At 54.3% G+C, this 20289-nt stretch overlaps 1 protein-coding gene across 1 annotated transcript; it reads left to right on the top strand.

The window, feature by feature from the left end:
* The first annotated feature begins 1117 nt into the window (after positions 1-1117).
* On the top strand, positions 1118-19886 carry EMX1 (empty spiracles homeobox 1). The gene is made up of 3 exons (XM_060657879.3): positions 1118-4138; positions 9915-10099; positions 19372-19886. Exons 1-3 carry the CDS (start codon positions 3610-3612, stop codon positions 19537-19539), a joined length of 882 nt encoding a protein of 293 aa, XP_060513862.1. The 5' UTR covers positions 1118-3609; the 3' UTR covers positions 19540-19886.
* Positions 19887-20289: the final 403 nt, after the last annotated feature.

The raw sequence follows: 20289 nt of genomic DNA, 5'->3' as shown, positions 1-20289 counted from the left end.
GGTCCTGTGCACCACATACTAATCTCATTCATCCTCACAGAGGTCCCATATAGTGCTTCTCATTGTGCAGATGTGCAAACTGAAGAAGCAAGATTATTGGCCCCAGTTCTCACCATCAGTAAGTGGAAAAGTCAGAATCTGAGCCCAGGTTGTTCCAGAGATGGAAGGAAGGAGGAGACAAATTGATGAGGGCCCAGAGGTAGGATGGGTGGTCCAAGGGGCTGGGCAGGCAGGTGTGGAATGAAAGGTAAGCAGACATATGGGATGGTAGGGCCCTCTGGCCTGAGGAAGGCACCGATCAGTCTTTGGACAGAACTCAGCAACTGGGGAGGGAGGACAGGCAGGTGGAAGGGAAGGGCTGGGGAACAGAGGTGGGAGAGGGGGCAGGAGGTTTTGTTTAAGGTGGACTGCTGTCCACTGGTGGAGAGAGGAGGCATTTATGTACATGATCAGCTGCGGGTGGGAGAACTTGGCAGAGACTGGGCAGGTGAGAAGGCACAGCAAGAGACAGGGGCCAGGTGGAGAGCGTTGTTACTAGATCCAGAACACAGAGGCAAGCTTAGAGACCCCCTGAGGGTGACAAGTTCTTCTCTTCACCTACTGCAGAAAAAGCGACAGTAGAGGAAGAGGCCCTAAGAGGAGCAGAAATAGAGGAAACCAGGTTAGGGATAAATATCCACACAGGGAGGGGAAAGATGGAGGGAAATTAGAGAGTTACCAGAGAGGAAAGCCAGAGAAAGGAGGCTTGGAACAGGGAAACGAGAGGGAGGGTGAAGGTAGAAGTGCCATCATCCAGCACACCCAGCACACCAGCAACCCATCCCTAACCCAGAGAACGCCTGTCTTGGGAGTTAGCTGCAGCAGCAGGGTGGGGACGGAATGGGAGTGAAACCCGAGCCAGATCACTGACCTGTCCCAGCTCAATGGAGACTGCGACCAGACTCAAGTCACTGGTCCTGTGCAGTCTGTTTCTTCATCCGAAATATGGGGTTCATGACAGACAGCTAGATGTCAAAGGACTTCGCAAGCACCAGGTCCACAAGGGAAGGTGTTATTATAAGGCCTATCAAGTTAATAACAACAGGTATCCTCAGAACCATGCAGATGAAAATAGATGCCAAGTCTAGAAATGGCCCGGTAGATTCCAAGCTCCTCTACCTGCCCAGTGTAGCGAGTTCGCGGCCAATATCCAGCCTCACGGTGGGGTAGGAGGCGAGGGCCTGCGGTTGGACAGATGGGGTTCGTCTCTGGCCAGGGGCGCAAGGCCCGCAGCAGGGTTAAACTTGCTCCGGCTCCTGTCTTCTCCGTGGCAGCCCCCTGTCGCCGCAGAGCACAGGCCCAGGCAATGCTTATCCAACTGAACCCGCGTCCCCGCGGGGATCTTGCTCCAACAAAATACCCAGTCATCTCCTTCTATCTAAAGCGAAAATCCCTTCGTTCCGTGCCCTTGCCCAGCTCCGCACACTTGGCCCCTCAGTGGTGTGGCCTGCTCAGGTCGCCGCTCGGCCCGGCTGAGCTTCCCCTTTTCCAGGACTGAAGCTGGGGCAAAGGAGGAGGGGGAAGAAATAAATGAAAAGTCGGGGTGGAGGGTGGAGCAGCGAGACAGGGAGGGGGATAGACAGCCTGAGACATAAACGGGAGAGAGACAGAGAGACCTGTACAGAGCCAAAAAGATCCGGAGAGGTCGCAAAAGAGGCACTGGCGCTCGCCACGGATTCGTTAAGGATTCCTTCCGCAGGCATTTCTGATGAGGCTCCGCCGCGCTCGGCCCGGGGCTGCCCGGGACGCGAAGGGCTGCAGGGTGCGGTCGCCTCGCCTCACCTCCCCCCTCTCGCCGCCCCCTCCCCACCTCGCCCAAGGGGGCCGGAACGGCGTCGGCGCGCGGGGGCTTTTCGGCGCAGTCGAGTGGAAAATAGACTTTAACCCGCTTTGTGGCGACAGGGGCGCCCGAAGCGCTCTCCCGGACCGGGGCTCCCGGCGCTCAGGCGGGCCACTCCCAAGACCCGGCCTGGAGTCCCTGCAGAGTCACACGGCACGCGGAACCCCTGGCCTCGGGGCGCCGGCAAGGCCTAGGCCGGATCTGCGCACCCGGCCACAGCCGGGCCGCCCCGACAGACCCCGGCGACGGCGAGGAAGCGAAACGCGCTGCGGTCCCCTCCTTGCAGTGCGCTGGCAGGGTCCGGGTCCCAGCCTCCCCACCACCGCCCAGCGCCCTCCTAGGCCTCCGTGCGGTGTTTCCTGCGGCCTGGAAGGCCCGGGTGAAAAAGTTTGCTGAGTACTGGTTCTCTTCACCCTCTCACCCCCAGGGAATTATTGCAAGAAATGGAAACCTGACGGAGCAGAGTCGTCCGCTGCTCCGCGGTCGCAGGTGGAAGGTGAGGGTCAGGGGAGGCCAGGCGGCCGCTGCGTTCCCGGGACGGCTGGGATGCATTCTTGGAGACAGGGTCGACTGCTCGGCGAGCTTCAAGTTAAGGCTCGAGGCCCTGGCCTGGCCCGCCTGCACCTGAGCCCCACGACCAGAGAAGGCGAGAAAAGCAGATCGTCCTCTGCTGAGGCCCGCCGTCCCGGTGCGAGCAGACCGCGGTGGCTGTGGCTGGGCCAAGGAGGTGCTTCCGAACACGGATTTGCTGCTTGAGGTCTGCAAAGTGACCACTCCGGTGGCTCCTCTCGCGCTGTCCCCGGCCTGGCCCCTGGGTGAAAAGAACTGGGCGTCCCCTTTCTGGAGCCGTCTCCCATAACACTCAGAAAACGCGAAACCTCACGAACGAGGGCGCGGCTTTCAGACCCGCGTCCCAAGAGACAGATGGTGGGTGAGCGGGAGGGTCCTGGAGGCCAGGGAGCTTGTTCTCGGAGAACCTATTTGTTGGGCAAAACCCACCCACCCTCCACTCGGATCCAAGTTGCCTGAGAACTGAAACGACATCTCAGGATGAATTGGAGGGGGTTCAACTGAGTTACACATCGGGAAGTGGGGCTGGAGATTTTCCCAAGCCCCAAGGCCCCTCGGACGCCTTCTTCGGCTCTCGCGTGGGCTGAGGTGGTTGGAGCGGTCGCCAGACTCAGCTAAAGGGCAGAGACGCGAGGAGAAGCTTGTGGCAAGGGGCGGATGAGGGGTGGGGGGGAGGCCTAGATCGCCCAGCAAAGGCTCCAGTCCGCTTTTTGCCTCCGACTGCTGGCTCCTTCCCCACCCGCCGTCCCTCGCCCCGCCCCGCCCCGCCCCCCACCTTGGGGCAGGTGAGCGGCGGCCAATGGGCGAGCGCGGGGCAGGTGCCGGCTAACTCGCGCCTCGCAGAGCAGCGGCCGAGGCTGAGCTGGGCAGTGCTGGGAGGACCAGGGGCGGGGGTCGGTCCTGGCTGGACTCGGGAGGGAGGGGGCCGGGCTCAGCCCCCAGGCCGTAGAGGCAGCTCGTAGCCTCGCACGGAACCCGCGCCAGTGCCTGCGCCGGGAGCTGCCCGCTCGGCCCCAGAGGCCGGCGCGCCTAGCTGCGCGCCGTGGCCCGACTCCGCGTTCGCTCGCTCGCACGCCCCTCGCCTCACCGCGCCTGGCTCGCCGGCCGGGTCTGAGCGCGGGCGGGCGGGCGGGGGAGGTGAGGGGTGCTGGTGTGTGTGCATGTGCCTGGCTGGGTGCACACCCCGCACGGCGGCGGCGCCAGGACGCGGAGCGCTCCCCAGAGCCCAGCTGCCTCGCTCGGCTCTGGCGACCGCGACCATGTTCCAGCCCACAGCCAAACGCGGCTTTACCATCGAGTCCTTGGTAGCCAAGGACGGCGGCACCGGCGGGGGCACTGGCGGCGGGGGCGCCGGCTCCCATCCCCTGGCGGCGGCCGCCTCGGAGGAGCCACTCCGGCCCACGGCGCTCAATTACCCTCACCCCGGCGCGGCCGAGGCGGCCTTCGTGAGCGGCTTCCCCGCTGCCGCCGCCGCCGCCGCCGCGGGCGCCGGCCGCTCGCTCTACGGTGGGCCCGAGCTTGTGTTCCCCGAGGCCATGAACCACCCCGCGCTGACCGTGCACCCGGCGCACCAGCTGGGCGCCTCCCCGCTGCAGCCCCCGCACTCCTTCTTCGGCGCCCAGCACCGGGACCCTCTGCACTTCTACCCCTGGGTCCTGCGGAACCGCTTCTTCGGCCACCGCTTCCAGGGTGAGTGCTCATGCTGTGCCCGCTTAGGCGGCCGGCCAGCGCCCACGCTGCGGTTGCGCGGGGGAGGCTCGGGGGCGCGCGGGGCTGTTCAGAAGTTGTTGAAAGAAGGCTGTGGGTCGGCAGAGGCCGATCCCCGAATGTGGAAGAGCCGCGGCGGATCCATTCGCGCTACCGCGGTGTTGGGTTCCCTTCCAGAGAGCCAGGTTGGGACCTCCAGGCTTTCCCAGAAACGATGCCGGTCCGGACGCCAAGCCCGGGCGCATTCTTGGAGCCTCTCCTGATCCTCCCCGCGGCCTGCCAGAATCTCTCCCGGCCGAGCCAGTCGCAGTCCAGTGAGCGCAGCGCTCACGGTTCTCCCTCCGCCCCAGCTGGACCTGGGACCATACTTCGCTTACGCATCCACCACCAACTCCCAGATATCCGCCCTCGCTGGCGCGTCGGAGCAGGGCAAAGTCTACCCGAGTGTCCCGGGTCTGTGGAAAGAAGGGGCAGCAGGGAGGGCAAACTGGAGAGTTAATGTTCAGTGTGGAGTGTTCCACTGTCTTGGGGTGTTTCTCAGCAACCTCGACCCGACTTCTCCAAGTTACAAGTGCCTCTCAGACGCAGGGTCGGGAAGGTTTGCAACAGCAACCGGCTTCGTCCGCCCTGCGCGGACTCTGGGAGCCCGCCCGGCTGCTGGGGGACCGACGGCAGTCCTCCCAGGCAGGGGGCGGGGGCAGAGGGCTTTTAAGGTCATAGGCAGGCTGTTCTCCCATCTCTGCACTGGGCAGTGGGTTTGCTAATGAAGATACCCCACTGGCCTTACACACGCACACACACGTTTCAATTATCTGACTTTTCCGAAGGAAATAGAGTTGCATTTGTTGGAGTTCGTTTTCTTCCTTGAATTTGTTAAAGTTTGTTTCTCTTTTCTTGTCTTTTTTTTTTTTTTTTAAAGAATGGCCTTAATTTGTGAAGTAATTGCTTTAGTTTCCAGTTTTATTTTGTTAGTGTGGACGGGACTGGACCTCAGCCTTGTGAGGTTCTATGACTCAGAGCTAGGTAACCCGGCTTTTAGTGAAACAAATGAAAAGGATATGGCTAGAGAGAGCTTCAGCTACCAACCTAATCTGACGATAAACCGCGGTCTACCCAAAGTAAACCAGATGCTTGGTACCATTATTTAGGTAACAGAAGAAAAATGATCTTTTGAAGCTTTGACTATAGATGCTTCACTGTTTCACCGAGAGCGGCTTTCCCGGTCCTGCTTTGTCAATTTGCTTAGTCCCATCTGACCAGTAGATATTGACCCAGCAGATCCCACAAAATAAAAGAATGTAATTACTTGAACAAGAATTTTTGTGGGCAGACTTGTCCCCCTGGGATTTCAAAGATTTGCCCAAATCATCTTGGGGGCAAAAAAAAAAAAAAAAAAAAAAAAAAAAAAAGCCTATGGTGTCAGCCGCTTTGGGCATGAAACTTGTCAATTACAATCATTGTTTACTGCTATAAATGAAGTTTTATTCAAAACTGATCAAACCACTTCGGTACTCCGTGGGGCCTGGCCTGGGTCTCAAAACCTGGCACCCATGGGCCGATCTGAGAGACGCGGCTGCTTCTGAACCGTCGGAACGGGGCACAAGGGGCCCGTGGTTAGAAGGATGGTGCAGAGACAGGGACTCAGAGGAGAGGGCAGAACCAATCCTAAGCCCTGCGGTCTCTGTTCATCCGATGGTCTCTACAGCTGTGCCCTTGGCTTCGGACCCGGGGCCCCACGCCCTCCGCTCTGCCTTTCCCGCCTCTAGCCTCGTCCCCGCGGGCGCGGGGCGCTGAGGGCCGGGGGCACCTCGCGACTGATCCAGCTCTGAGCATTCCCAGCCAAGCGAGGCCAGATGAATTCTCCGAAAAACCTTCTCAGAAATTGCCGCCGCTCCCTGAGCCATCAGTCCCGGCGGGCACGTTGTCGAGTTGCAAAAACGGTTGGATTTTTCTCTCAAGAACCGTGTCTGGACGCGGAGATGGAGCCATGCGTGGCCGAATTTTTGAACTCGGAAATCCGTTGGACACTGAAGGACTTTTCGGACGCTGACACGTTTCGGCTTTGGGTCCGGTCTTCATCGCTGCAGCCCGGTGCGCGCCCCGGCGGCTGTGAGCCTTGCGGTCCCAACGGGGCCTTGGGGCTGCGGGCAGAGCCGTCCCAGGCCCTCCGGCGCCGCGTTTTCTAGAGAACCGGGTCTCTGCGATGCTCATTTCAGCCCCGTTTTAATGCAAGAAACGAAACCCTACACGAACGAAAAGGAACATGTCTGCGCTCGGTGCGCAGCGCTCTCGGGCAGCACGGGCCCGCACGCAGGCAAGCAGCTTTTCCGGCAGAGCCAGGAGGTGGAAGAGGCAGAGCCCACGCGGGATGTCTGGATCAGGCGTCAGGATCCTGAAGCCGGTGGCCTTCGAGGCCTAAAGGGGAGGAGCCGGCGGAGACGCGGAGTTGGCCGCACTTCGGTGTTATTACCCGGACTCAGGAACTTTCCAGGCCAAGAACAGCGTCAGGAGGGGGCCTGGGAAGCCCCAACCCACTGGGACCGGCGTTTGCAATGGGCCGGTGCATCAAAGGGCGCCTTTGTTCCGGCAGGAGGAGGGGGAATGAGGTTATCTCCGCAGTTTGGCCGGCCTCTCCTTCTTGTTGCCCCGGGCTCCTCCGCCCAGCCAGCCACCCAGAACCCCGGGCCGGCCCGGGCCTCTCCAGAAGAGAGTGCAGCGTCTGCCTGGGCACTTCGGATCCCTAGCTCCCACCTTCAGCCACCTCACTCCTGGGAGTCTCTATTGCCAGTCATTGCCTTGGAGGGGCCTGAAGTGAGAGGCCGGAGCAAAGTGGGCTGGGGTTCAGTTCCTCCTGGCTCCAGGGAAGGCTAACTCAGCTCCTCTCCACTTTTCCACCTATCCTTGTCTAAAACTGACAGCCCACTCCCACAGGCCAGAACTACTGCATGGAAACAGGCCACACTGCACCCCAGCCCCAAGCTTGTTCTGTTCTTGTGGTCCAGTTAGGGGGAACTGAAGCTGTGGTAGGGACTGTTGAGGCCCCGTACCCATAATGAGAGGGTACCAGGCACATAGGCACCTAAGGCATCACTGTCCTTACAGAAACATAGAGCTATTGATCAGTTTCTCAGGATGGTTAGTTTTGCACTAAACCACCTCTTTCTTATAGGGAAAGGCCTGGCTTCTTTTGAAATCCAATCTGTCATCACTTTTCAGCATCTTGAGTAATTTTCCTGCCCCTTGCTTCTTCGAGGTTGGGTCAGAAGGACCCCTGTGCTTCTGCACATACAGAATACTATACATATGCTATCTGCCCCCAACAGAACATTACAATAAACCAAGCAACCCAGCTTTTCCTAAAATAGCCAGACTTGAGGCAAAGGGACATGCGTATGTCAGGAGAGAGAAGCTTGTTGCTTCCATCTTCCACTTTGGGTTTATAAAGACAAAGACAGAGAACTTCACCGCACAAGTGACCCACACACACTCCCAGAATTACAAAACAGCCATCAAGTCACACACACTGAGGCAGACTGTAGTTCTGCTTTCTCAGTCACAGACTGCCCTAGGCACCCCTGCACCCCATTCGCTCCCACCTACAGGGTCTCTCCAGGCTGCCGCCTCACTTTTCACTAGCCTGGGTCAGTTGAGCTGCTGAGGCCAAACCCTGTGAACTCTGGGATGATCAAGGCCTTTTCCCTCTCCAGCTCACTTGTCCAGAGGAAAAACCACTGTTGGGACTTCCCCCAGGGTCAGAACAATGCTGTGTTTTGAAGCAACTTAATATCAACAAGAAGTATTTGCTTCCCACTCACCTCTCCCACCTTTCCCTGGCCTAATCACACTGGTACCCACTTAAGACTTTAATTCTTATTTCTACTTGGATCAGTCTCCTCCTTTCTCTCCTCATTATTCCTCTCTTCCAGACCATCTCCCCTGATCATCTGTCCCCTCCACCACTACCAGTTAAACTGCCTTCAGTCAGGCCTAACAGCCCTCGGCCTGCTGCCACCTTGAAGGGCCCACTGGGCAGGCTGTCCCCCTCCATCCCCCCTGTGATGTGATCCCACTCCCTTTTGTAGCTGCACAGATCCAGCCACTTGAAATGGATAAGTGATTGTCAGGGGACTTTATCTCCCCTCTAGCAATCTTGTTCCACAGAAAACCTCAGCAATAAAGTTCACCTGTGTAGGTGTCCAAACCCCAAGGACCCAAGACCTCCAAAGAAAGTAATGCCAATCAGTATCCGCCAGCAGAGGGACATGAACAGTTACCTGGAGAGTTTTAGCAACAACATCTCAATTATATGACCTTACTTCACTTATAGAAGTGTTTCCAGAGATGGGAGATCTCAACGAGATCCAAACAATTATCTTAAACAAAACAACAGGTCAAATTGGGTAAAGAGATTAATTTCTGAAGAAATTAATTGGATCAGTCAAATCTCAACAGCTAACTGTGTGAAAACATTCCATCTAGGGCTCTGCATTGTCAGTGGGTCAGGGGGACTGTTATGTGCCACTGCATGAGATCCATGGGTGATGTAGGGGCCTGTTTCAAGCCTGTTAGCATGTGCAACCAAGCCAGAGATTGTGTGAAGGCCTAGTGGGGGGTTTATTGAGACTGAAGCTGTGGGTGGAAGCTTATTTTGGCTTCTGTAGTTCCTGACCTAACCACCCGGCCTCATTGAACCCAGTGTCAGCCCCTCCTCCTGCAGGTAGGAGCTGAGTTCCCATGATGGCCAACATTTGCCAAGGGACAATCACACTCTTTGAAAATCCTGTATGGTAGATGGGAGAAAAAGACAGTAGGGAGGCTGGAGCATATATTTACACACGCCCATGCAGAAACCAATATATCTATATCTATATATATTAGAGAGAAAGATGACATCTAGATATTTATACACGTGTTTCTTCAGCACGGGACTATTCAGGGATGAAGCAAGGCCTTTTCCCACGGAGAGCAGTAGGAGTCTCCTGTGGGGAGTGGGCTTTACCAGAAGGCCTGGGGGAAAGAGGTGGGGAAGGGGGAGGAAGAAGCCTGACCTTAGACCTTCAGGAATTGCTTGGACGTTGACCTAGCTGCTGGCCTATTTTTACCACTTGCAAGGTAGAGCCTGAGCCTGTTGGCAAGAATTTTCAAAGGGCTAGCAGCCTAATCATTTAGCTGCAAGGCTGGTTTAAACAGGTGTGAAAAGAGAGTGCCTTGGGTACCTACCTTCTAGTTCTTGAAAATGTGTTTGGCATGAGGGTGTCACTTTCCTGACATCCAGCCCTGTCTCTACTCTTGGCCTTTTTGAGGGAAATAGGACAGGGCAAAGTGGACAAAGAGAGCTAAGGGACTTTTCCCACCCCATGGCCTCTTCCGCTGCTCCAGGCGCTGTGGATTTGGGCCGGCCGGCGCCTCACTAGGCCTGGGCCCTCCTCCTGGCCCAACGGAGTGATCCGCAGCTCTGCTATTCCACCCCTCCCGCGACTGACAGGGTAGCACTCTGACCCTAACTCTCCCCCCTAGGTGTCGGGGGAGGACAGGGGATTGGACTTTAGGAAGGGGCGGCGAGAGGGAAAGGGAGAAGTGGGGGCGGGGAGTCAAGGATTGGAGAGGGTAGAGAAGCGCCGAGGGCGTTTGCTAGCCGGGCCAGAGGGCCGGGGTTGGCCGGCTCCCGCGGGCGGCCCGGCGGCGGCCCGGCTGCGGCTCACGGTGCCCCTTCTCTCTGTCTGTACCTGCTGTGTTGCCGTCGGCGGCGCGGCCGCAGCGAGCGACGTGCCCCAGGACGGGCTGCTTCTGCACGGCCCCTTCGCTCGCAAGCCCAAGCGGATCCGCACGGCCTTCTCGCCCTCGCAGCTCCTGCGGCTGGAGCGCGCCTTCGAGAAGAACCACTACGTGGTGGGCGCCGAGCGGAAGCAGCTGGCCGGCAGCCTCAGCCTCTCCGAGACGCAGGTAATAACCACCCCGCGGGCCTCCGCGCTCGGCCGGTCAGCCCAGGTGGAGGGGGGGGGAGGACGGGCAGGTGCAGGAGGAGCCCGACTCTCATCCCCGCCTTCTCCGGAGCTCTGTCCCACCCAGTTCCAAAAGCCACCACCGCCTCTACCCCGCGGCCCTCCAGCTAAACCAGTCTTTAGAGCCCCTTCCCTCCCGCTGCGCTTAGCCTCGCGGAGGCCGCAGGACTTCTGTCAAGCACTAAGTACCACCAGGAGGTTGGAATCAAACCACTTCCCCAGTCTGCTCAGCAAGCCCATAGGAGGTGCCAGTTTATCAGGAGGAGGCAGGGCGTGGAGCCCCACGCCCCAGTCACTCCTGAGCTGCCCCTGAGTCCCCTGGAGCCGTCTCAGTCCTGTGGTTACTGCAGCCCTTCTCCCGCCACTCTTCCGGGGGTGCTGGCAGTTTTGTGGGATGGCCAGACCTTTCCCACACTGGCTTTGCTGCTTGGGCTTTTCATGGGCAGAGCTGGCGAAGGCGGATGGGGTGTGTGGAGAAAGCCCACGTGTCCTCAGGCTGTAAACATCAGAAGCAGAGGAGATTAGCCAGGAAGGGGCCCGACCCTGCTTGGGGTCCCAGGGTGGCACTGATCTCTGCGCAGACAGGGCTCTCAAAACTGGTAAACGTTTGGGCGCGCAGACAGGAGATGGTGTGAAAGTAGAGTCTGGGAGTCAGGGACTGTGTTCAAACACTGGAAGGGCCGTTGAGCTGGGGAAAGGAACAAACTCCATGGTGTTGGAGGGGTTTTGAACTGGGTGACATTACAGGAGTGTTTTTGTAATGGATAATTAAGAAAAGAAAAATTTTAAGAACTAGATTGGAGTTATAGGGAGGCAGACTTGGGTTTGTTATGTGTAAAGACTTCGCCATAAATAAATGCTGCCTGGAAGCACCGCCTAAGCTCTTGGTCCCTGGGAGTAAGACTTGCTGGAGGGGCTGGCTGGTGCCCTGGAGGCGGATTTCAGGGTCTGAATGGGCCTCGGGAGACCTTACTCCCTTATGTCCCTGACAGCTCCCAGATCTGCAAATGAGAGAGGTATGCTTGCCCGCTTTTTAGCCTCCTCTCCCCTTTCCTGCTGGTCTGGCCCCTACTACACCACCGCCAGTATCCCGGATACACCACCCTGGTCCCGGATCTTGAGGGGGCAGCCTGGGGTCTCCGAGGAGCAGTGAAGATAGGAAGGGGGCTCAGACCCTAACTGCCTTCCCAGTTCCCCTGGCGGACATCACCCGCCCGTCCTCGCGTCCCATTTTGGCATCTATTGTCTTATCTGTCTGATGCCCCCATTTAATCAATGCATTACTCTGGACTCCACTGCAGGACCCGCGCTTTTTCAGATTTGCTAGCTGGGCTGTTCTAACAGCAGGGATAAAGCTTATGATAGAGTTAATTTTTAAAATGTTTTAAAGAAAGATGTTAAAAAAAACAAGTTAAAAAAATAATACCCCCGTTCCCTCCTGGGAGTGTTTTAAAATTATTGTCTAAAACAAGGTGTCAATTTAAGAATGGTGTTTATAGTTAACATCATTTAAAAAGTATTAGTTATTAAATTTTAATTGCATAAGTGTAAGAAAACAAAATGGTTTATAATCCTCCCACCCACAGATTAACACTTGTTGAAATAATGTCATTGTTTTTAAACTTTCAATTTTTTAGCTCAGTGAGAGGATTTTTAATTAACTTTCTTTCACACCAAGTCTAGCTGCCTATTTGCTCCTAACAATGCCAGTTAGTAAATGTAATGATTGTTTCTTTCATTTTCATTATGTTCCAAACACATTTAAAACAAAACCCAGATAGACTAATATATCCAGCATCACTATCAAAACTCTTATGTCTACTCATATTCTATCTATAAGTGAGCTGGTTTTAGCATATGGAACAAGAAACCACAATAGAACTATGGGAGGTTTGAGCCTGAGAAACCTCCTTAGAGAGGCTCATCTATTCAGGTGAGGACTCTGGGAAAGAGACACCAACTGGGCAGAGCTCCCTAGGCAGGCAGTTTGGATTTCATTATCTGTGTGACCCTGGGTGAGTTACTCAACTTCTCTGAGCTGTGATGTTCTCATCCAGAAGATAGATTGTTTAAAGATTAAAGTCACCTAATATGAACTCAAATAATATTAATTCTCATCCCCAGTCCTTCCCTTCCCTTTGTTTAAAGTAGTGTATCAGGTTAGTGTTACAGTGAGCCCCAAACCTGGGTTTCCTGACTCAGTCCAGTGTTTCTTCTGCCCCATCCAGTCTCCTTCATCAGCAGAGCTTTCTGTCCCTCTGGTACTTATTATTTGGACTTATGCCATATATTTAATTAATTGTCCATCTTTCAGTATTTATCAGGCAAACTTACCTGTCATTTCCAGCTATCAGCTGTTTGTCAAGCGACAGTCTCTCTCATCAGTTCCCTGCCATCTATTTCTACTGTCAGTACCTACATTTGTCTCTCAGGGCTCTCCAATCCATCACAGATAGCTGTTTTATATCTAGCCACGCACTTCTGTCTGCTCTCATTAAACTGCCTCTCCATAGCTAGTTAATTTATATTTTCTATTAATTATAATCTTCCTAATAATAGCTCTCATTTACCCAACTGTTGATTATTTCCTTATCATCTGTTCTATCTTCTGTGTATCTATACCATCCATCTCAAGCTTCCATCTCTGCAGATCTAGTTAGCTACTGGCAGATGCATGTTCAAATATCTGCTGGTGCTTACCTGTCATGTCATCAGCTCTGCCTTTGTCTTCATTCTGGGCCTCAGTCTGCTGTATCTGTAAGATTTAATGAAATCAACTCCGTGGTTCTTTCCAGCCCTGAGTTTCTGGCTCATCCATATTCTACTTCTCTGTGTTTCTATATAATGCTTCCTGCAAGTTCTCAGAGCTCACAGTACATCTCCCATATATCATAATACACCTAGGACTTTGCTGTGGTTTAATTATCTATCATGTCCAAACATCACTCTGTGGACTGGCTAGATCCATTGCACCAAGAAGTCTTAAAATACAGATTCCCAGGCCCCATTCAGGAGATTCTCTTAGGAGTTCCAGGATGGGATCCAGGAAATGTTTTTAAAACAGCTCTCTGGGTGATTCTGATGAATAACAGGCCAGCTCTGGGAGCCAGAGGTCAAGCCTTCTTGTTTCTCTCTATACCGTAGGGTCCAGCTCAAAGACCAGCAAGGCATAGAGGCTTCATAAACATGTATCGAATGAATAGGCGAATTTCTCTTGATTGTACTCATATCCATGTGTTAACTTTATCAGTCATTTCCCTTGCTTTCTGCAGTCACTGACCCCTTCCTGTCCCTCTGTTTTCTATCTTTCCCTTGCATTTTAATCTACATGATCTCATTTTGTCCACCAGTTCACGGATAAAACTTCTGGGAGAGTTAAGGAAATCAACGTGTGGGTCTTAACCCAGCCAGAGCTCAGGGGTGTATGCATGCTCAAAGCTTTAGTATGGAGTGTTGGCAGGTGGGAAACCTGGGCTTCTTTGTTGGGGGCAGGTTTGTGTGTTTGGTTGAGAGAGGGTGTTTGTACTGGGATGGCGGTGGATCAATCCAGGAAGTGGAGGGAGTGGTCCTGGGAAAAGGGCTAGTTCTCCCCTCTGGCTCTAATTACTTGCTCCTCACTGCTGTGGCGCAGCCTCAGCGTCTGACCTCGATGACTGAATGAGGCCCATTTAAGCTTCAGTCTGGTGGTACAGACCCGGATTTGGGTCAGATCAGAGCTGTGAGGGCAAGTGAGTGTGTGTGTGTGTGTGTGTGTGTAACATGTATGTGCCACAGTGTGGAGCACAGATGAGCAGTGAGATGATGCCCAAAGGTCAGGTGATATCATATATACACATGGCACGGATAGCAGCTCGGGTGCTTATGTGCATGTGTGGGGTGACACGTTAGTTTTATGGGGAATGAGAGAAAGCATTTGTTTGCTCCAGGCTGATCAACTGGTCCGTGTTTCCAGCTGCCCTGTCTGCTTTGACCAGTTCAGCGGGTGTTTCTTCACCTTTTCCGGCTTTGAGTTCACTTGAGCTATGAGGGAAAGGAGTGTAGAAATGGAGTCTTTAGCCTTGGAGATTCCTCATTTGGTGGTGGGAGCAAAATGTAAAGTGTGCACACTTATGGGATATGCACAGGGTGAGTGACCGGAGTCCTCTTGAAGTCACACCGTGACTGAGGAAGGTAAGGGGAGACCTGTATGGGTGGAAGGTTCCCAGGAGACCTCAGGCCCAGAAGGCTCAGTGGGATGCATAGGATTCTAGGTTGGTGGGAAGGAAGGGGAGGGTTTGAAGTGGGTGAGTTAAGATGGAGTGGGAGCTGACAAGTCTGGCCACCATCTTGGGGCCCAAGAACAGGTGGGGAGGTCTTAGAAGGAAGGAGTGTATAGTTACCCGCCTATGGGTTTTTCCCCCAGGAGCATGGTAAGGAGACTTCCTGGGGCCCCTTCCTGCTCTGAAAAGCTCTGTTTTGGGGGGGACGGATGAGAAGGAAATATCCAAATGACTTGAATTTTAGGGAAAGGTCAAGAGGCCTTTGTTGCTAGCTTATTGTTGGTTCTGAGATGGACTCATCCCTTCTTCAAGTCTTGGCTCTTCTCCAAGAATTTCTGCATCATTCATGTTCCAGGAGTCCAGTGGGAGGCAGGACAGGGCAGGGGAGGTAAGGCAGACTGGAGTGGTTCTCCAGGGCCTGGTCCTGCGGAGGCAGATGAATCTGTGATGTCTCTCTGAGAGTGAGGGCAAGCATCCAGGATGGTTGGACAGAGGAGGAAACAAGAAGGCTTAGGAAGAGTTAGGGCTATGGTTGATGGGGAGTCAGAGGTGGCCTCAGTTTGGTGGGGTGAGGGCTGAGCTTCATGACATTGGGCTTGACACTGTGAGTGAGAGTAGCTCATATGATCAAATAATAGGAAATGGATCCCCAGTGGAAAAGGCTATTATCTTGATAGGGTGTTCAAACTCCTTGAGGACAAGTATTTGTCTGAAAGTATGCAGGCAGGAGCCACAGACTCTTCCATTTGGGAGGGACTAAAGTTGGGGACTAGTAGAAAAGAAGGGTCCAAGTCTGGTTCATTCAAATAGGTTATTCAAAAGTAAAGTCTGAAACAATTGGCTGGAGCTGTAGTTGGCTTGTGCGTTAGTTCCTTTGTCCATTCATTTGTTCGTTAATACATACACACCTTCATTCATCAATGCATACATACATCAATCAGTCCTTTAATACATTAATGCATGCATGCACTCCTTCATTTATCCACAGCACTTTCTTCGTCCTATTTGACTCATGCTGACCCTTGTGCCCCCCAACAATAGGTCTTTCTCCCTCGCCCAGATTCTCCCTAGAAGTGGTTAATCCAATTCACAACATGGAGAATTAAGAATTGACCCTCTTGGGGGAGGCTGGCTGGCTCAGTCGGTAGAGCATGCAATTCTAGATCTTGGGGTTCAGTGTAGAGATTACTTAAATAAAACTTTTAAAAATCTTTAAAAAAATTAAAATAAAAAAGTTGACCCTCTTGTAGAAGTGTCCGCTGAACTAAACCCATCTTTCCAGCAATTGCACTTCCCAAACCCATTTTCTGATTAGATCTCAATTCCCTCCACCATTGATTTTCTTCAGCTTTCCAGTTCTGACCTAGGCACCTCTTGCCAAGAGCAGAGTGCAGGTCACTTCACCTCTGCCCAGCTTGCTGAACAGACTGGAACATGCCCACTGGGACTCTAGAGTAGACTTATACACTGCTTTGATTCTCCAGGTTCTCACAGCCTGATGAGGAGACAGAGGTTCAAGCAAATAAATTAACCCACTGCTGGGGTCACTGTTGCTGCGACAGGGAAAAGTACTAAGGAAGTACAGATGGGCAAAGGGCAGGCCCAGCCTAGGAACATCTGAGCAGGAATTTGAAGGCTAAGGAAGAGTACCCCAGGTGGGTAACTCAGGCAAAAGTGGAGAATCTTGGAATGATCCGGCTTACCTGAAAAAGAGACATTCAATGGGATGGGGACTTTGGAGACCACAGGGAACCTCTCTGCAAACCCAGGAGACTCAGAAATGGGGGAAGGATTCCTTTAGCCAACATCCCAACTGTGTCTTTGAGGGCTCATGTGCAGATGTTCCAGGGAGGCAGGTGCAGAATAGGCACAGCTCCCCCAGAGCTGGTAGCCTTTCTAGGGCCTCTGTCCTCTAGGGAAAGGGCTCTGGGGTGACCCCAGAGGCTGGGTTAGAGAGGTGATGGGATGTCACTCTTGTCTCATACTACACTCAGATCCCAGTTCTTTTTCTTTTTCTAAGTAAAAAATAACTATTAACTGTTATCAGTAATGCATTAAAGAGAAGTCAGAAAAGTGGAAAGAAGAAAGAAATGTCACCCTCACTTTAGGTACATTTCCTTCTAGTCTTTTTTTCCCCATGCATAGATTTTATTTTCCATGGTTGTGATCACACTGTGCCCAAACTGCATCCTGCCGTTTTCACTGATATTATGAAGTCAGAAGCATCCCCCTGTTATTACAGTCTTTGTAAACAGCATCTGGTCACTCAGCCTAAGGCTGTTCAGAAGATAGCCAGTCTGCCTAGGGAGAGAGTTTGCATCCCTGTTTCTAAAAATCTGCCTCCTTGACCCCAGTCGTTTTCAGGGAGAAAATATTCCGAATCACCTTTCATTTGGGTGTGCCAGGAAGCTGGCCCTTGCCTGAAAACATATCCTGCACCTGGGGTTCCACCACTGGAAACTTTCCTTCTTTGAGCCAGTGTTGTGAGGCGAGGGTAGCAGGCTGGGTCCATCCATCCTTCCTGGAAGGAGACTTGGGAGTTGTGTGGGAGGGAGAAGGTGCAGGAAGGGCCCTAGGTCCTGGTGTTGCCCAGGGCTTCCCCGGATTGCCCCATCGCTAGGCTGGGCACACTTAACCCTTGGCCAGCCCCTTGGGCTCTCAGGAATGCTGCCCCAACCCCGCATCCAGGCCTGAGTCACACACAAATGCCTGCCACAGGAGCTCACCCACCTACTGGCTGGTGTAGTGTCAGTGGGCTCCACGATAGGGGGTGGGGACCAGGCTGGCTGCCACGCAGTTCTGCCACGCAGAACCACCCAGGGCTTAGCCAGCCTGGTACCCAAGGAAAGGTGATTATGGAATCTAGAAGTCTTGCACCCAGAGCATCTACCATTCTCCCTTGTCTACCTGGGGTGAGACATGCAGGCGACAGGTTTGCACCTTACCCTAGAAATGAGGGAAGAAGATCCTCCTCTTACACCATCCACCAGGCCAGGCACCTCATCTCTTCCTGTCTCTGGCTGGCTGCCTCCACCCCCAACCAATGCTCTAAAATCAAGGGGTAGGGCAGACCCTGGGAAGGGTGTGCTCTTAGGGGAACCCTTGGACTGGGTGAGTTCCACGAAGGGGATAGGGGGTAGTGTCTGGGAAGCATGAAGGTAGAATGTCCTGGGCAGGAAACTGCTCCCTACGCCCAGATGCCAGGCCTGCTTGCTTTTGGCTGCCACTGCCTGGCTTTATGGCTAAGACGTGTGCTTCTCAGCCATTCTCAGGGACTAGGGGTTGGACTGGGTAGTCTTCTGAGGACTGCTCCTGGCCCCACCCAGGGTTCCAGGATCTCCCCTCAGCAGTAACTGCTGCTGCCAAAACCAAGGTGCTCACCATCATTCCACACACATGACTTACCAGTCACCACTGTCATGGACACCACAGATCACCCAGCTGCAGGTGACAGCACCTGCTTGCTTTTTAAATGAGCTGTCATTTTCAGGAAACCATCCATGCCTTGTAACCCTGCCGTCTCTGCCCAGGAGGTGCCCTGGAGCCGCAGGGGCCCCCGAAAATACCTCTCCTATGGATAAGGGACTTAAGTCCAGAGAAGGGAAGGAACTTAGCAAAGGATCAGCACCCAGACTCACCTTTACCAGCTCTGAGGATGGGGTTGCTGGCCTGGCTCTGTAAGGCCAAGTAAAGAACTGTATGGTCAGGAGGAGTTGACAGACTGAGTGAGACTTTCTCCACAGTCCCCACACACTAAGACTAGTCAGGAAGCTGGGACAACCCTCCTAGATCACGCCCACGAAGATGTTAAAGGCTGTATCCTGGACACTGATCACATGCTGGGGGAGGTGGGAGAAGTGAGGGGTGATTAGAGATGGGACTAAGCCTCTTCACAGAGGCTTTGCATTGCAGACCTGCTCCTCCCTCTAAGCACCCCCCAACCCATCACAGAAGATAGTTGTCCACTGTTTGAACCCTCCCCTTGTCAGGACTCTCAATGCCTGACACAGAAGTGGGGGACCCTCTGTTTAAAGAGGAGCTCGCTTCTGTCCCCTGTGATTTCTCCCATGTGACCTGTTCCCATATTTGGATAGGCTACAGAGGCCAAGGCTTTGGGGGCAGGAAGTTTAGAGCCCTGCCCCAGGTGGGGCTGCAGACACTGCTATGTCTAAGGAGGATGAGGCCTCATTGGTGGATTTCAGACTACCCTGAGGAGTTGCCACCTGAGGGACCAGACTTCCCACCTGTCCAGCTCTACTTCTGATGTGGGATGGGGGTAACTCCACCTGACGTTGCTCACAGGGTCCCCTGGAGAGACTGACCTAGATGGTGTGTGAGCCAGAGCCTCTTGAGTGGCGGGGTCCGTGACCCCAGGAATGCTCTGGCTGTTGTGAGCACTGCTCTTGGTGTGGACATCATCTCCTGGTCACGTAGCCATGTCCGCTCTGCCTCTTTGTGCTGCAAAGAGCATAGGGTGGCCCTGGGAGGTGGGGCCCATATCAGGCCCACAGGGAGCTCATCAGGACTCACGCGATGGCTTTTCATATATTCTCCCACTTACTCTTCATCTCTGCCTCGTGAAGGAGCAATTATTCTCTCTTCTCTAGAAATGGGTAGGGACCCAGGTCTGCTGGGCTCCAGAGCCTGGGTTCCTCCCTTCTGCCATGCTGTGGCTACAGGATGCTCGGCAGCTCCCTGATTGCTCCCTTCCCTCTGTGATAGAGGGATGGGAAAATGGCTCCTCGTGGCCCACTGTATCCTCTCCCTGCCCCACCTCATTCGCATCTGGAAGAGTAGTCTTCTGGACCCAGCAGGTGGCACCTGGCCAGAGGAGAGGACCCTGGTCTCGGTTTCCCCAACTGGCTCCCAGCTCAGCCTGGGTGCTGAGGCCCCAGTACCTGTTCTGGGGGCCTCCTGGGTGTTTCTTACCTCTGCCCCTCCCTCCCTGGCCCAGGTGAAGGTGTGGTTCCAGAACCGGAGGACAAAGTACAAGCGGCAGAAGCTGGAGGAAGAGGGGCCTGAGTCTGAGCAGAAGAAGAAGGGCTCCCACCACATCAACCGGTGGCGCATCGCCACGAAGCAGGCCAACGGGGAGGACATCGATGTCACCTCCAATGACTAGGGGGGGGCAGCCACGGATCCATGAGGGCAGAGCGTCTGCTCGCTGCTGGCCAGGCCCCCGGGTGGGCCCAGCTGGACTCTGGCCGCTCCCCCGCCAGGCTTCGGGGAGGCCTCGAGTCACGGCCTCACAGGGCTTGGAGCCTGGGGCTACCACTGCCAGAGGGACAAGAAATGGGCTGGCTGAGGCCTGGGACTGCTCAACCTTCTCCTCGGAGAGCCTGCCTGCCTGGGCGGGCCGCCAGCCACTGCAGCCTCCCAGCCATTCTCCATTTCTCTTATCTCCTGTTTGTTTTGATGCGTTTCTGTTTTAATTTATTTTCCAGGCACCCGCTGTAGTTCTTAGTGATCCCCTTGTATCTCCCTTCCCTATGGGAATAATAAAAGTCTCTCTCTTAATGACATGGGCATCCAGCTCCAACCCCAGAGCCTGCGAGCCTGGGTGGCGGATTCCGGTTCTGGGGACCAGTGGGGACCAGCAGAGCAAGCTTGTGCAGTGCCTTGGTGGTCTCTACCCTGGTCTCTAGCTCCCAACTGTACAGCAAGAGAAATGGAGGCCAGACATAGGGAAGGACCACTCTGTGTCTTAAGGGAGGCTATGCTTGGGAGTTTCCAAGTTTGTTGAGCGGTGGGAAACAGGCCCATGTGGGTTGTTGGAGAGAGAGAACATGCCTACTTCTGCATGCTGAGAGACTGGTGGCTCCTCCAATTGAGGAGACACTCGAGGAAAAAGGGAGACTTGGGAGCTGAGGGG

The sequence above is a fragment of the Panthera onca genome, chromosome A3, assembly GCF_046562875.1.
Source record: "Panthera onca isolate mPanOnc1 chromosome A3, mPanOnc1 haplotype 2, whole genome shotgun sequence".
In the NCBI taxonomy this organism is placed as follows: domain Eukaryota; kingdom Metazoa; phylum Chordata; class Mammalia; order Carnivora; family Felidae; genus Panthera; species Panthera onca.
This window is presented reverse-complemented; position numbering and strand designations above follow the sequence as displayed.

Excerpts from the sequence above, each read along its gene's own strand:
- EMX1 (XM_060657879.3), top strand. The coding sequence starts at position 3,610 with ATGTGCCTGGCTGGGTGCACACCCCGCACGGCGGCGGCGCCAGGACGC. Across the intron at positions 4,139-9,914 it reads CTTCGGCCACCGCTTCCAGG|CGAGCGACGTGCCCCAGGAC; the intron begins GTGAGTGCTCAT and ends GCGCGGCCGCAG. Across the intron at positions 10,100-19,371 it reads TCAGCCTCTCCGAGACGCAG|GTGAAGGTGTGGTTCCAGAA; the intron begins GTAATAACCACC and ends TCCCTGGCCCAG.